This window comes from Macaca mulatta, chromosome 2, assembly GCF_049350105.2.
Source record: "Macaca mulatta isolate MMU2019108-1 chromosome 2, T2T-MMU8v2.0, whole genome shotgun sequence".
Classification (NCBI taxonomy): Eukaryota; Metazoa; Chordata; class Mammalia; order Primates; family Cercopithecidae; genus Macaca; species Macaca mulatta.
In genome coordinates this window covers 154,626,901-154,642,973 of record NC_133407.1, presented here as the reverse complement: position 1 = coordinate 154,642,973, position 16,073 = coordinate 154,626,901, and the positions used below count along the sequence as shown (strand labels likewise).

The window sequence follows — 16,073 nt, the reverse complement described above, 5'->3', positions numbered from 1 at the left end:
ACACTAGCCAGGGAGCTTGGGCAGGGCAGGCACCTGGACTGGTTTTGCCTACTGCTGTGTCTGCAGCGCTTGGCCCAGGACAGGGCAGGTAAGACTCTCACTGGCACCTGGCTCTGCAGTTCAGTGAAGCAGGAAGCAGCAGGGAGGAGGCCCCAGCGGGTTATGAAGATTTGCAGATGGAATGGAGTGGCAACTCACCCAGGCGCCAGAGAGGTCTGCCAGGCCCAGATCAAGGGTAGCAGCAGTCCTGGGCTCCTCTCCAGCAATGCTTCCTCCCCTCCAGTCTACAGCCAGGAGGTCCTGCCCCCACCTGTGGTTTCTGCAATCTTTTACACAGGGGGTAAAACATAGTGGGTAAAATGAGCTCTCCTGCATTCTCACCTAACCCCAGCCCAGGGTCACTCACACCGGTATGAGTATATACCCACTGTTTTAGAACCTTCCCCCATTTCCCACTGCCCTTGGGGGCCTGTTTTGCAGTTGTCCATTTTTAGGGACATCTGTCAGAATAGACTTTGGCCTATTGCCCAACTGGACAGACAACTATCCCATATGCTGGACACCAGAGTGTCCCAGGGCTGGGGATCCTTCTGCTTCTACTAATTTTCCCAGCAATCCTTTGGGTCCCGTTTGCGCTCCAGCTTAACCAGTAGGCTCAGGGAGAGCTAACACCCTTCTGAGACCACAGTTTGAGTTGTGGTCGGCAACTCCACTCTGGCCACCACACCTCGTCCAGGTCACAATCTCTAACTCTCGCTGGAATCAGAATGACTAAGCTTACAGGCCAGGCTGGTGTTAACTTTGTAAGACCTACCTCTCTGGAGACCAAGTTGAGGTCCCTGGCAAGGGCCCTGACCCTTAACCCTGAAAACCCATTAATTCCCCCACCCACCTCGGCAATGGCTGATGTACCCCCCTGTGCGGGCAGACACACCCATCCCTCCTAAAGGACCGAACCTGTCGATCTCCCTGCCCCAGGTACTTTGTTCGTCCCAGGCCAACAATTCCCACCTCTTGCTGAAGGCCCCTGGCTCCATCCAGGCTTACAATGGCCAACATATCTGGGGTATACGGACCCGAAGGGCCCGCCCTCCAACCTTGCCTGCCGAAAGCGCCCATCTCTATTCCACTCAGATTAAACGAGAGAGGCTGAAAGGTTTAAACGCTTTATTGTGCCCAAAAATAGGCCCATGGAATGAAGGGAAGCGCCGCGCAGCCCTGAGCCCTAAGCGATTGTTTGTCGCGCACCCAAAGGCAAGGAGGGTGGGGAGCCGGGAAGGGATGCGCGGCCTCCGCGTCCCCGCGCGCCTGGGCCCGGCCAACCAGCGGCCCCCGCCTGGTGGGCAGGCGCGGCCTCGGCCACCAGCGCCTAGGGGCCAGTAACCATGACGACGACCGTTGCCAAGGCCGAGAGCCAATGGAGGCGTCGCCAGGGCTGTTTCAAAAACCTAAAGCAAACAACGAAAAACGCTACATCGTTGGGGGAGGGGAAAGACAGAGAGGACCCGGGGCCCCTCCCTGAGGCTCAGAACAGGCCCCGCGGCCCTGGCCAGGGCGAGCCGTACAAAATCTACGTCACTTGGGGTAGAAAAACAAAAACATTGAAAAGCCCACGCCGGCCGCTCTGACCAGCCGGCACGCTCACTTGCGGCCCTTGGGCACTTTGGGGACGCTGGGCTTGGCCGCCTTCTTCACCTTCTTGCCCCCGGCGGCCGCCGTCTTCTTGGTCTTGCCGCCTTTGTCCTTCTTGGCGGCAGCGCCCTTCTTGTGCGAGCGTTGCTCCGGCTTCTGGCCCCTGGCGGGCTTCTTGTCCGCGCGACGGGAGCCGGCCGCGCCTGGAGCCGCCTTCTTCGCTTTGTGCGCGGTGGGCGCCGGGGCGGTGGCGGCCGCCGGGGCTCCGCGCCGCTCCCCGCCGCCCTCCAGCTTCTTGCGGTTGAGCTTGAAGGAACCGTTAGCGCCGGTGCCCTTCACCTGTAGAAGCGTGTCGTTCTGCACCAGCGCCTTGATCGAGTACTTGAGGTAGGTGCGCCCGTTCTGCTGATCGAACCACGGAACCTTCTTGGCCTCGGTGTAGATCTTGGCTAGCGACGAGCCGTTGCGTTCGCCCAGCCTGCGGATGGTCTCCACCACCAGCTGGCTGTACTTGCCCGGCTGATTCTTCTTCTTGCTGTTCTTCCTCTTCTTAGATGGGGACAACGCCGCCGAGCCGCCAGCCTTGGTCACCTTCTTGGCCATCCCCTCCGCGGTCGTCACCGGCAGGGCCTCCTCGAGCTCCACAGACATGGTAGCAAGCGGGTTGGTGGCGGGCGGTGCGCGGAAGCCGGGGGGCCGCGCCGGGAAGAGGAAGGCGAGGGGCCGAGGGGGTGCAGGGGGGCTGGGGGCGCGCGGCGGCTCCAGGCGGGAGCGGCCGCGGCCGGGCCTGGGGCCGGGCGGCAGGGCTGGGGTGGGGGCCGGGCCGGGCCGGAGCGAGGGTTGGGGGGCCCGGGGCCGGGCTAGGGGACCGAGTTGGGGTCAGAGACCGAGTCCGAGCCGGCGGTTGGAGCTGGGGACGCAGACCTAGGCCGAGTTCGAGCGAAGAGAAATCCCGCCGAACGCGAGACACCGCCGCAGCTTCCACTGGCTCCTCTGGAACTCGCTGGGCGTGCGCGCTGCGCTCTGGCGGGAGGGCGCCTCTCTCGGCTTTTTATAGCTTCATGGCGGACCACGTTGAGAACAACAACAGCCTGGTCCGGGGCCAGCGCCAACTTGTGCTTCTTGGAGCCCCTTCTTGGGCCGCTGGCTTCTCGGATCGCGCCTCACCAGCGCCGCGGCGCCCACAGCGGGGCGCCTCGGACGGGGCTTGAGCTCCTGGCGCAGTGGAGAGGCGGCTTGCGTCCTGGAAGGGCTCAGCAAAGGCGAACGGAGAGGTGCACCCTAGGCTGCGGGAGCGCGAGAGGAGGGGGGCACTTCGTTTGGAGGCCAATAGCGCGGGCCCCAGGGGAGGCCCCACGGCCGGGAGCTTGGCAGCCGGCAGCCCAGAGAAGGCCACGGGCACCCGAGCCCTGGTCCGGCCCCGGGGGCTCCAGGCCTGCCCGCAAGAGGAGCTTTAATTTGTCCAAACTAACACAGGGCGCGCCCTCACGTGGTCGGCTGGGGCAACGTGAACTGCGCTAGGACATCCTCGGGGGTTTTCCGCCCCTTCCAAAGCGGATGGCGGATGGGAGGCACTCTCCAGCTGCACCCTGGGGTCTGGTTGTGCCTCTGGGGGCCTAGGCACAACCCGGGAAATGGAGGACGACAGCAGGGCCTCTCTGGGGACACTGCCTCGCCTCTCCCCCTACCCCGTTGCCGCTGATGTTCCCATGGCCTCATTTTGTGATCCACAAGTAGTTGCCGCCGGTCCTCCCAAAGCCAAATGGGGACTCCAGGGTGGGACAGGGTGGGCGGGGGTGAGGTTATGACCCCCAGAGGCGTACCTGTGAGAGGATGGGGAAGAGATTAGCTCTTAGTTCCTGGGCGCACCCCTCCCCCTCTCCCGTGCACAGGGAAATGATGGCGGCAACACAGCAAAGGAGACCATGTCCTGGAGAGGGTCCCGGGTCCGGGGCCCCACCCTCCCCGGGGGGCTTGTGCAAGCCTGGCGGCTCGATCTCTGCTGATTCCCGTATTGGGGGTGCAGAGGAGGCACAGGACAGTTTTTGTCGAAGCCAGTGCAGCCTCCACTTGGGGAAGCTGAGACCAGAGTAAGATGCTCGGGTAGGAGAGGGGATCTCTTTGGGGGTAGGTGATGTGTAGGGCACAGGAGTGGGGTTGGGGCTGGGGGGTGGCAGGGATGCAGGCAGGAAACAGTCTCCGGAGGCCCAGCATAGAAAAGCGATGGAGGGGTGAGGGGGAACAGGACGCTGGCGAATTGGGGTTCCCAGAGTGAGGGATAGGCACATTTACAGGTGGACAGAGCAACAGGCCCTGAAAAGGGGGTGGGTGGGTACATTTATGGCCTTGGACCCAAGCAGGCTTCTCTGAGTGAGGGCTGGCAGCGCCTCCCTTCTTCTCCAGCTCACCCCTTTCACACACACACACCCCATTTTGTCACCCTGACGAGGGAATAAGCCCTAGAGAGGAAGAAATTGTGTCTAGGAGGAAACGGTGAGCCTGGATGAGTTTCTTTGCCGGGAGGCTGGCAGGGGCATGGCACCGGGAACAGCCTTTGCCCTCCGGAGCACTGGGTACCCTGAGAAAAGTGAGAAGAGAGATTGCAGCTAGGTCCCTGCGGAGGAGGATGGGCTCCTTTACCAGGAAGGACTGGCTGAGTGGACTGTCTCCAGGGCACAGAACAACATTGAGAGACTGAGGCCTCCACCTGCTTGAGGAAGGCCCATGTGAATTTCCTGACACAGAATGGGGACGAGTTTCTGACAGCACCACCCAGCTGAGCCTGCGCAGACTGAACAGCTGTTTCCAGGCCAGGCTGGCTGCATGGAGGACATGAGAGGAGCAGCCAGCTGTGTGTACTGGACCCACTGATCAGGGTGCTCAGGACCAGGAGCCCTCTGAGGATGTGCAGAAGGGACTCTGGAGAGAGGAATGTGGCGGCCACAGCTGGAGTGACCGCAGTGTACAGAGATGGGATGGGAGCAGGAAACCCAAAAGAGCTGACCCTGGAACCAGGTGGAGGGGAGGCAGCCCAGCCATGCCAGAGAGGGTAATATGGTTTGGATCTGTGTTCCCACCCAAATTTTAGGTTCCATTTTAATCCTCAGTGTTGGAGGTGGGTCTTGATAGGAGGTGATCAGATCATGGGGGTGGATTCTAATGGTTTAGCACCATCCCCTTGGTGCTGTCCTCATGATAGTGAGCTATCATGAGATCTAGTTGTTTGAAAGCATGTTGCACCTCCCCTGAACTTCTCTTGGTCCTGCCCCTGCCATGCAGGACACCTGCTCCACTTCACCTTTCACCATGAGTAAAAGCTCCTTGAGGCTTCCCAAGAAGTAGATGCCCCATGCTTGCTGTACAGCCTGCAGAACCGTGAGCCAATTAAACCTCTTTTCTTTATAAATTATCCAGTCTCATGTAGTTCTTTATAGCTTTGTGAGAATGGACTAATACAAAGGGCTTGAGCTTAGGTCTTCTGAAAAGTCAAAGGGTGAGGAGAAGTGATACCCTTGAAGGAGTCCCAGCCATGGGTGACAGGGCCATCGCTCGGCCTCTTGTGCAGCCACTACGGGGAGAGGAGTTTGCTGGACATGCCACTCTGGAGCTGGCTGCAGCCACAGGCTGGGCCAGGGACACTCCTGGGTCATCCATGCTGGGGAAAGGGAGGATGCTCTAGTGGAGACCGAGGGACAGGGTCAGGGAGGAAGGCAGGACCCAGGTGTAGCCTCCTTCATGAAATCTGAGGAGAGGAGATGCGAGAGAGAAGGACTGGGCACCACAGCCACTCACAAAGTGGAGCTGCCGTCTGGGGGACTGAGGAGAGTGGCCAGGCTCCTGGCCACCGTGCCCTGGGGCACCTGGCTGGGACTGCAGGGGAGAAGCAGTCAGCACAGGACTGGAGCCCTGCGAGCAGGTCAGTGCTGTCCAGTCCCAGGGGCAGGAAATGAAGGATGCAGCTCAGACCCCATGCCAGCGTCAGTGGGCACGTGGCCTGGGGGCCAGCTCCTCAGCCTGTGAGGGGAGGGCTGCTTTTGTCAAGAGGGAGACTGCCTGTGGCCCAGGGCTCAGAAGACTAATTCTAGACTTGGGGAGCTGGCAGGGACTAAGTGGGATCTTCACCTGCCCTCATGATATGGTGGAGGCAACTGAGGCCTGAGGAGGGGGTTAGCCAGAAGGAGACCAGGACTCAGGCTGGGGTCTTGCAGCCTTCAGGGTGTCTCTTACCCCCCATGCTCCTGGTCACCCTTCCTGCATTACCCCTCCAAGGAAACCATAGGTGGGGAAGGTCCCAGATCCTCAACCAAAAAAAAATGGCCAAATAAAAGAAAAGGAGCTTCTGGAAGTGGCCAGGGCCTAGCAGAGACCAGGGCAAGACCATGTACCCAGCACCTGAGTCGCGCCCTTCCCTGGGCCTGGCCAATCTGGAGGAGGCTCTGGCTCGTGAGCAGTGGGGTTTCTGGGGACGGAATCCAGAAGGGGCTCTATGGCTGCTGGGCTCTCTCCCTCCTCCCTGTTTTGGGGATTGTTCAGTCCTGGGGCTGCAAACACCACCAGTACCCTGATGATGCAGTTCATTTCTCTAGCCCGAGGTCGGCCTCTCTCCCATGCAGACCCCAGCATCCCGCTCCTCCTGCCGCTCTCACCTGGAGTCTAGGTGTGGCCAACACAGACCCCGCTCCTCCCAAACTTTTGCCAGTGATTCTGCCCAGAGACAGGAACTGCTCCCTGATTTCCCTACTCTCTCATCCAACCCATGGCTTCCTGCCTGTTTACCCCAGAACTGGTCCCACAGCCACCGAGCCCCCACCCTCTCTACCCTTTCCCCCCGGCCTCCTGTTCTCTCCGCACAGCCCCAGCACAGAAGTCTGAGTAGTGGGTCCTGGGTCTGCCAAAAGGTCTCCAGTGGCTTCTCACCAGACATAGGGTAAAGTCTCCCAACACCTTTGCCACTAGCCTCTACCAAAGCTCTGACCGCAGCTCCCCCACTCAGTGCTCAGCCTCACAGCCTTTTTTGCTGCCCACACATACCCAGAGGGCTTTCATGACCTGGGGCTTGCTGGGGTGGCCCCATGGCTGGCTCCTGCCCTGGCCAGCCTCCCTAGACCCCTCCTCAGGTGCTCCTATCAGAGCACCCTCCCTGCCTGGCTCACAGCACCTGCCATCTAGTGTGTCCATTGAGTTGTGGGCTGTGAGCTAAGTGCAGGGTGGGGGCTGTCATGCTTGTAGCTGCACCAAGGCGGGGTGAACGCAGCACGCTCCCAACACAGACACACCTGCGGCAGCAGCGGATGGGAGGGAGGACAGGGGTTAGGAGCTCCTCCTGGCTGAGCTGTGACCCGGGCTGTCCTTCAAACCCTGGGTGTGATTCCTTCCCCACCACCACTGCCCAGCCTCAGTCTCCCAGTTTGTATAAAAGGGCTAGATGTGTGGAGTCTGAATGATCCAGCTTGACAGTCTGATTCTGGGCCTCCAGACACACACCATTCACACCCACAGTTCACACCCACAGACACATTTACCCTCACACATGCTCACCATTCACATGCACACTTCACACATGTACACCTACTCACAGTCACATGCTCAGACACGCTCACACCATTTACACTTACAGTTCACATGCACACCTCACCTATTCACACACAATTTACCCTCCCACTCACATGCTCACACACCATTCACACAGTTCACATTCATACACATATCTACCCATCCATTCACACATATATGCACATACACTCATATCTACACATTTACCCTCACACATACCATTCACACACACAGGTTCACACATTCACCTACTCACACCTGTCATCCTCTCATTCACGTGCTCACAAAATGGTCACACAGTTTACCCCTCACACCCACATGCTCACCCATTCACACACCATTCACACTCACAGATTCATACACATTCACCTACTCAGACACATCATCCACCCATTCACATGCTCACACACACGTTCACACAGGCATGTGCCCTTCACACTCATAAGCTCACCATCACATACCCTTCACACCCACAGGTTCACACACACATTCACATGCTCCCACTCACTCCCCTCACACACACATGCTGATTTACATAGCCACTTGCACATGTACACACACGCTCACATTCGCACAGGTTCACCCATTCACACACACTTGACACATTTACCCTCACATTCACCCACTCACCATTCCCACTCACCAGTTCACATGCACTCACCCAAGCTCACACTTGACCATGGACACACCCTCAAACATAGGTGCTCACACACACATGAGCCAATGCACACTGACCTAGCCATTCATACTCAAACACATCCTCACATACCCACACAGCTCTACACATACCCACTTTCTTACACATTCACACACTGACACATTCAAACACACCCATTCTCACATCCTCAAAAACACCTGTGGCCACTTCCTCACTCACACACAAAGTCGATGCCAACTGCAGGGAAAAACGTGGCGTCAGCTAGGGTCTCGCTGGAGGCTCTCCCTGCCTTCGCCCTCTCTGTCCTGTCTCGTTTCCACCCTCATATTCTAGGGACCTTGAGACTGATGCACACAAACACACAGGCCCATGACAGAGGCCCCAGAATCTGGTGGCACCTACCAAAGCTCAGGCTGCAGTGGGAAGAACCCCTGACCACAGAGCCAGCTGCAGGGCGCTGCCTCCCTGACCAGACACAAGCTCCCAGCATACACCCGTGCCCACTCATCATCTGCTGGGAGGTCAGCGACCACACCTCTGCTCCCAGACCAGAGGAAACAACACCACAACCCAAGGGGCCAGGATGGTGACACACCTGAGCGGGCAAGGGAGCCGGTGCCAGTGCACAGACAGGACACCAGTCACTACACCAGGGGACAGCAGGCCTGATGTGCCGTGCCCTGCACTGACCATGAGGACTCAAACCCCATCTGAGGCGAGTCCTGCAGGCTAATGCCATGTGCAAGCAGGAGGGTCAAAGCAGTGACACGTCCCATGTGATGGGGTTGGAGATACTTATGCCTTGAATTTGAATGTTTTCTCTAAGGGCATATATCTATATCTATATACAGATATATATAGCTTTCAAAACACAACTTTTAGAAAAATAAATGTTAATGAAATTCAAATCTGTATTCCAGAATTTATTGTATTTTCTTTTCTCTATTTTTTCACTATTGGTTTTTGTTGGGCTTTTCCTGATTACAAAAAATGCATTGCTATGATGGAAACCTCAAGAAACAACAGAAATCATAAAGACTGTGATTTAAAGTAGGCCACTAGAGAGTAATGTTAAAAGTAACAGAATGAGGCTGGACGTGGTGGCTCATGCCAGCACTTTTGGAGGCCATGGTAGGAGGATCACTTGAGGTCAGGAGTTCAAGACCAGCCTGGCCAACATGGTGAAACCCTATCTCTGCTAAAAATACAAAAATTAGCTGGGCATGGTGGTGTGCACCTGTAGTCCCAGCTACTCGAGAGGCTGAGGCAGGAGAATCACCTGAACACGGTAGGCAGAGGTTGCAGTGAGCTGAGACTGCGCCACTGCACTCCAGCCTGGGTGACAAAACAAGACTCTGTCTCAAAAGAAAAAAAAAAGTAGAATGGACAAAAAGCCACAATCCTATGAAAATACAAAAGGAATGCACCCAGAAGTGGGGGTCTCACGTACCTTTATTGCGTACTGATGGGTACTTGTCTTTGGTTCCCATGGAAACGTCAAGATGCTGGGATACAGGGTGATGGGGATGTGAATTGCCACCTCCTGCTGGTTCCACACAGGCACCCATAGTGTGTGGACCCCTCCATCCTACAAGGGGTGAGAGTGCCATACGTCATCATGACAACCATGTTGTCAGCAGTCTTTCCCAGTCACCAGACCCCCATCCCTCCCTGGGGATCAGGCCACAAAGGTGGATTTTGTGGGAGAGTGGAGAAGAAGGTTCCAGACACCCTGCCACTGTCTCGTTCTCCACGGGGATGGCTTTCCATGGCTCTGCTACAGCCACTCCTGGAAGTGCTGCCTGACTGAATCCTCAGGGCACCCTGGCAGGATGAATGTCGTCTCTCCCCCACTTTACAGATGGGGAAACTGAGGCCTGAGAGCTAAAGCAGCCTGCCCAACCTCCAGAGCTGAGGAGGCTGACTCTGGCAGGAGTCACTGTCGGTGCATGGGCGTTTCTTCCTGTTACGGCCTGTGGCCCCTTCCAGGCCAGGAGGTCTCCTGTGCGGGATAGGAAAATGGGAACACCAAGGCCAATTTTCCAATCATCAGAGCTTTGCTCCCTAAGGCTGATAGGCTTCTTAAAGACAAGGGAAAAAAGAACCCAGGATGCAAGTAGCCCAAACAGGCAAAGGGACGCTGGTGACCCAACTCCCTGGGACTCATGGCCCTCCTGGGCTGACATTTCTGCCTACAGAGGGGGGCTTCATAAGCCAACGCAGGGGAGACACCAACTTGCCTGGTCCACCACAGAGGTGAGGGCCACGTCAATGGCCGTCTGTCCCCTCTTTAGTGCCCTGACGTGATGGTACAACCCATTCTGGGAGGACGAGAGCACCTCAAAGAACTCAGCAGGAAGCACAGTTTCAATTTGGATGTTCTGGAAGGTGAGGCAGGACAGGAGAGAGGTGCTTCTGGGGTGACTCTGGAAAGTCAGAGTTTGGGCAAGAAGCTACAGGACTCAAACCAGCAGCCAGGCCAGGCCAAGGGGCCCCCTGGGGCTCAGCAGCCTTCACTAGCAGCAGATGGGTGGGCCAGGCCCTGGAACAGAGCTCTGACCACTACAGCCTTTGTCCCCACTGAGGCCGCCCTCCCTGCGTGCCCGATGACCTGCACTCCTGTTTCATCTCCCCGTGTGGCACCTGGGGCAGCTTGGAGCCTACTGAGGTCTCAACAAGGAACCAGTAAATGCAAAAAAAGGACATCACGTCCCCTACAGCTAACTGCAAATGGTGACCATCCCAGCCCTTGTTTGATAACATGAGCAAAGCAATGACTTCTGTAAGGACACCGAGAGGAACCTCACCTCCTTTTTTTTTTTTTTTTTTTGAGACGGAGTCTAGCTCTGTTGCCCAGGCTACAGCGCAGTGGTGCGATCTCAGCTTACTGCAAGCTCCATCTCCCGGGTTCCTGCCATTCTCCTGCCTCAGCCTCCCGAGTAGCTGGGACTACAGGCGCCCGCCACCATGCCCGACTAATTTTTTTTATATTTTTAGTAGAGACAGGGTTTCACCTGTGTTAGCCAGGATGGTCTCGATCTCCTGACCTCGGAACCTCACCTCCTTCTGAAACCTCCAACGCAGGGCCAGGCGCGGTGGCTCACACCTGTAATCCCAGCACTTTGGGAAGCCAAGGCGGGCGGATCACAAGGTCAGGAGATTGAGACCATCCTGGCTAACACGGTGAAACCCCATCTCTACTAAAAATACAAAAAAATTAGCCGGACGTGGTGGTGGGCACCTGTAGTCCCAGCTACTTGGGAGGCTGAGGCAGGAGAATGGTGTGAACCTGGAAGGCGGAGGTAGCATTGAGCCGAGATCATGCCACTGCACTACAGCCTAGGGGACAGAGCGAGACTCCGTCTCAAAAAACAAACAAATAAATCTCCAACGCCACCTGGAAGGGCCTGGAGGCACTCACTGATGAGACTGGAGTTTCTCACAGGGGACAGAGAGGCGGCCAAGACTCCTGTACATTTCCCCATCTGTCTGACACCCCCTTCCAGAACCAGAAAGCAAGCTGAGCTCGGCCTCTGTCATGCAGGGTTCCAGGTATTTGGGGCTCAGCAGGCAGAAGGCCAGGACATGCTCCCTGACTCTCTGCAGGGCAGGAGGAGAATGGATTCTCTGAGGTCCCTAGCTTGGGGAAAAGGGGGTGGGAGAGTGGCGGGCAGAGACCTCCTCCCTATCCCCCTCTCCTGGAACCCTGCCGCTGTGGCACCCTCTGCTCTCCAGCCCGACAGGGGCTCCATGGCGGGGCCGGTGTGCAGGCTCACAGGCTCTGGAGATGCCCCGGGACGCCTCCGCATTATCTCCCACAGACCCGGGAGCGCCGCTAGACACAGGACCCCTCCTCGGTTGACCTGCATGGGGGCTCCTGTTGCTTTGGGGGCTGTTTCCAGCAGCTGCGTCAGGCAACGACCCCACCTCATCCCCCAGGCAGGACAAGCAGGCACTCACGTCAGATAAATAGACCTTGTTGCTGAAATTGTCAAAAACTTCAATAGTGATTTCATACAGGCGGCCGGTCTCCAGCACCCACCTGTCACCAGGGTGAACGGTGAACCCTAAAACAGGCAGGGGAGCCTGAGCACTCAGGCCTCAGATGCAGCAGGGTGGAGGAGGATGGGACCACCACCCTCAGCACAGGGGCCCTCAGCATCCACATGGGAAGCCCCACCCCATCCACCTGTGGGCCCCACGCCACCCATCTGCGGGTCCCACGCCACCCACCTGGGAGCCCCACGCCACCCACCTGCGGGCCCCATGCCACCCACCTGCGGGTCCCACGCCACCCACCTGCGGGCCCCACGCCACCCACCTGCAGGCCCCACAACTATGGCCCTGGCCTCCTCCATGGAGAGGGAACTGCTGCTGAGGAACAGATGCCTGATGCCGCCTTCAGCCCTGAGTCCTGAGCTGACCTCCCGAGGACCAAACCTGGACTCATCCCACTCTATCTGAAGAAGGCTCCTTCAAACTCGTTCCTATCCTCCGTGGGTCTACACTCAGAATCCTAGCAGCTCTGTCCTCAACACACAGCAGGGCTATGCTCTGAAGTGTTAATAGGTCTATAGTGTTCACAGTAGCACTAGTCCGAACCTTTGGGGGGGTCTATGCTCTGAGGAGGGATGGACATAGACTCCAAGAAAGTGATGATTCTGGAAAAGGAACATGTCAAAGTTTGTTGATCAAACCCGAACACAAGGTTTGTCAGAATCTACCACAGCATTTCCTATTAACACCTCCCACTGGGGACCGGACAACACTACGTCTCACTCTCCCCAGATCCCAGCTTGGGGAGATGTCGGGGACGTGGTGGAGCCTGCAGTGTGGGCTGCTGGGCAGACCTGACTTCAGGGATCCTTCCCACACAGCCTCCCACTTCAGCCTGCATTTACAAACGAGCCCACCATTCCCCTGCACAAGAGCAATCTGCACCATGCTTCCATCTCCCCAGCATCTCCCAGTGCCAGGCCACACGGTGATTTATTTCCTTGCCTGGTTACTCTAGGTGTCACATGTCGAATTGACCACAAATCCAGGACAATCCTGCTCCAACCAGCCTGGGTGTCTGGTATTTCTATTATCATTTGGCTCAGGTGCAGAGCTGCCTGGAAGCTTGTGGGGCCTGACATGGCAAGGGACTGGGGGCTGTCAGAAGGGGACGGGGAACCAGTATCCCCCTCAATATCCAATGTGCGCCAGGCCCAGAGAGGGGCCCTGAGTGGATCAATCTGCCGAGCTGGGCATGGGATCCCCTCCGGCTCTGTTTCCCAGGGCAGGAGGCTGAGGCTTAGGTGGGTAATGTTCCCTGGCTAAGGCCACATGCAGGAAGTGACAAAGCCAGGACTGGAATCCAGGTCTCTGACTCTGTCCTGTGGTTGTGGTTTTACAAACACCAGAAACCGCAGAGCTGGTCCAGAAAGCTCTGCCTTCAGGAGGGCAACTCAGCTCTCAAAGGCATGAGGATGTGAGGACGTCTGCCTGGAGTCACCGTGAGCTGAGCCCTGGAGAACGTTGTGATGGAGGAACTACCACGTCCCCAACATCCCCTGTGGCCCAGAGCTGGACTTTAATGGAGTAATGGTGGGTGGATCATGAGGTTAGGAGATCGAGACCATCCTGGCCAACATGGGGAAACCCTGTCTCTACTAAAAATACAAAAATTAGCTGGGCATGGTGGCTCGTGCCCGTAGTCCCAGCTACTTGGGAGGCTGAGGCAGGAGAATCGCTTGAACCTGGGAAGTAGAGACTGCAGTGAGCTGAGATTACACCACTGCACTCTAGCCTGGTGACAGAGTGAGACTCCATCTCAAAAAAACAAAAACAAAAACAAAAACAAAAAAACAGATGACGGTAAACTCCCCAACAAAGGACTTATAATTACAAAGGGGTGAGAAGGCGACTTCCCCAAATCAGAAGCAAGTGGAAGAATGGAGTCTCACTTCGGTGATATTCCCGCCGAAGACGCAGCACTCAGAGCCTGGCCATGAGGGAACAGCAGATAAACCCAAAATGAGGGCTGCTCTACAGATAACCAGACTGTCCTCTTCACAAGTGTCACGGTGTCCAAAGTCAAAGCCCAGGAGACTGTCCCAGGCTGACAGAGACTAAGAGAAACAGGACACATGCAGCAGGTGACTCAGGGCTGGGATTTTTCTTTTTGCTGAAAGGGATAAAACTGGGACAAATGGCCGGGCATGGTGGCTCATGCCTGTAATCCCAGCACTTTGGGAGGCTGAAGCGGGCAGATCATGAGGTCAAGAGATCGAAACCATCCTGGTCAACATGGTGAAACCCCGTCTCCACTAAAAATACAAAAATTAGCTGGGTGTGGTGGCGCATGCCTGTAGTCCCAACTACTCGGGAGGCTGAGGCAGGAGATTCGCTTGAAACCTGGAGGCAGAGGTTGCAGTGAGCTGAGATGGTGCCACTGTACTCCAGCCTAGTGACAGACGGACTCCTGTAATCCTAGCACTTTGGGAGGCCGAGGCGGGCAGATCACAAGGTCAGGAGATCGAGACCATCCTGGCTAATACAGTGAAACCCCGTCTCCACTAAAAATACAAAAAAAATTAGCTGGGTGTGGTGACACATGCCTGTAGTCCCAGCTACTCAGGAGGCTGAGGCAGGAGAATCACTTGAATCCGGGAGGTGGAGGTTGCAGTGAGCCAAGGTTGTGCCACTGCACTCCGGCCTGGGCAACAGAGTGAGACTCCGTCTCAATTAAAAAAAAAACTGGGACAAATAACCAAACTCGAGTGAGGTCTGAAGACAGTCGGCATCAGTGTTCGTTTCCTAGCACCATAACTGCACGGTGGCCATACAGGACAATGTCATTGATGGTCATAAAGCACTTGAAAATCATCAAGGTGATGAGACATGAGGCTGGCAACTGGCTTTCAGGTGAGGGAGGGAAACCTCTTTTTGGACTGCACTGGCAGATTTTCTACAGGCCTGAAGTGCTGCAAAAGGAGACTCAAACATGAAATAAAACTTTAAAAAAAGGGATCATACTCTTTAAAAAAAATCACATAGCAAAACTTGAGGCAAGCAGCACAGTCGCGAATACAAGCTGAGACCCTGGGCCTTCACCAGCGCTGGCCAAGGACCCGTGTGGCTCTGCTCCTGCCCTGTCCCACATGTGGCAGCACTTGCCGTGCAGCCAGTGAGCCCTGGACAGGAGGCTTGTGCATCTCAGGAACTGAACTGCTCATTTCCTTTTCTTTCCTTTTTTTTTTGAGACGGAGTCTCGCTCTGTCGCCCAGGCTGGAGTGCAGTGGTACAATCTCGGCTCACTGCAATCTCCGCTTTCAGAGTTCACGCCATTCTCCTGCCCCAGCCTCCTGAGTAGCTGGGACTACAGGTGCCTGCCACCATGCCTGGCTATTTTTTATTTATTTATTTATTTTGTATTTCTAGTAGAGACGGGGTTTCACTGTGTTAGCCAAGATGGTCTTGATCTCCTGACCTCATGATCCACCTTCCTCAGCCTCCCAAAGTGTTGGAATTACAGGCATGAGCCACTGCGCCTGGCCAAACTGCTCATTTTCTAACTACAAGTAAATAACCCTGGGGCCTGTGGCTCCCACATGAGAGTGAAGATCCACATGGATCTGAGTTCAGACTCCAGCTCTGCCTTCCCTGAGCTCAGACAAACAGCTCGGCCTCTTCAGGTCTCAGCCTCTATGACCACTCAATGGAGAGTACAGTGGCGTGCAAGCTCGCATGGCTGCTGGGAGGATAACACAGGTCAAGAAGTTTAAGGCGTCCACCTCACAAAGGGTCCGTGTACACCACTGTGGGCTGACTTAACTTGTTCCACCTGAGACCAGCGGGCACAGCTGGCCCATATCCCAGCAGAAACCTGGCTGCCCTTTAACTGATCCCCCCGTTACGAGGACAGAACTTGAAGATTCTGCTGCAAGTCCCGAAAGTGCAGAGGGAGGGCCCGGGGGCGGTGGCTCACACCTATAATTCCAGCACTTTGGGAGGCCGAGGCGGGCAGATCACAAGATCAGGAGATCTGAGACCATCCTAGCTAACAGGATGAAACCCTGTCTCTACTGAAAATACAAAAAATTAGCCGGGCATGGTGGCAGGCGCCTGTAATCCCAGCTACTCAGGAGGCTGAGGGAGGAGTATCACTTGAACTCAGGAGGCGGAGGTTGCAGTGAGCCAAGATCGCACCACTGCACTCCAGCCTGGGTGACAGAGCGAGACTCCA

The 16,073-nt window shown here is 56.4% G+C and overlaps 1 protein-coding gene and 2 long non-coding RNA genes across 3 annotated transcripts; 1 reads left to right on the top strand and 2 right to left on the bottom strand.

Annotated features, from left to right (window-relative positions):
• Positions 1-1,163: 1,163 nt before the first annotated feature.
• Positions 1,164-2,372, bottom strand: H1-10 (H1.10 linker histone). The gene has a single exon (NM_001266083.2). The coding sequence runs from the start codon at positions 2,281-2,283 to the stop codon at positions 1,642-1,644; it is 642 nt and encodes a 213-aa protein (NP_001253012.1). The 5' UTR covers positions 2,284-2,372; the 3' UTR covers positions 1,164-1,641.
• A 299-nt stretch (positions 2,373-2,671) lies between these two features.
• Positions 2,672-5,038, top strand: LOC144339319 (uncharacterized). Its single transcript, XR_013414281.1, has 2 exons — positions 2,672-4,681; positions 4,912-5,038. It is a non-coding gene; the product is annotated as an uncharacterized LOC144339319 (long non-coding RNA).
• Positions 4,910-14,853, bottom strand: LOC144339326 (uncharacterized). Its single transcript, XR_013414288.1, has 3 exons — positions 14,538-14,853; positions 7,555-7,841; positions 4,910-7,433 (listed from the first exon to the last, which is right to left on the bottom strand). It is a non-coding gene; the product is annotated as an uncharacterized LOC144339326 (long non-coding RNA).
• Positions 14,854-16,073: the final 1,220 nt, after the last annotated feature.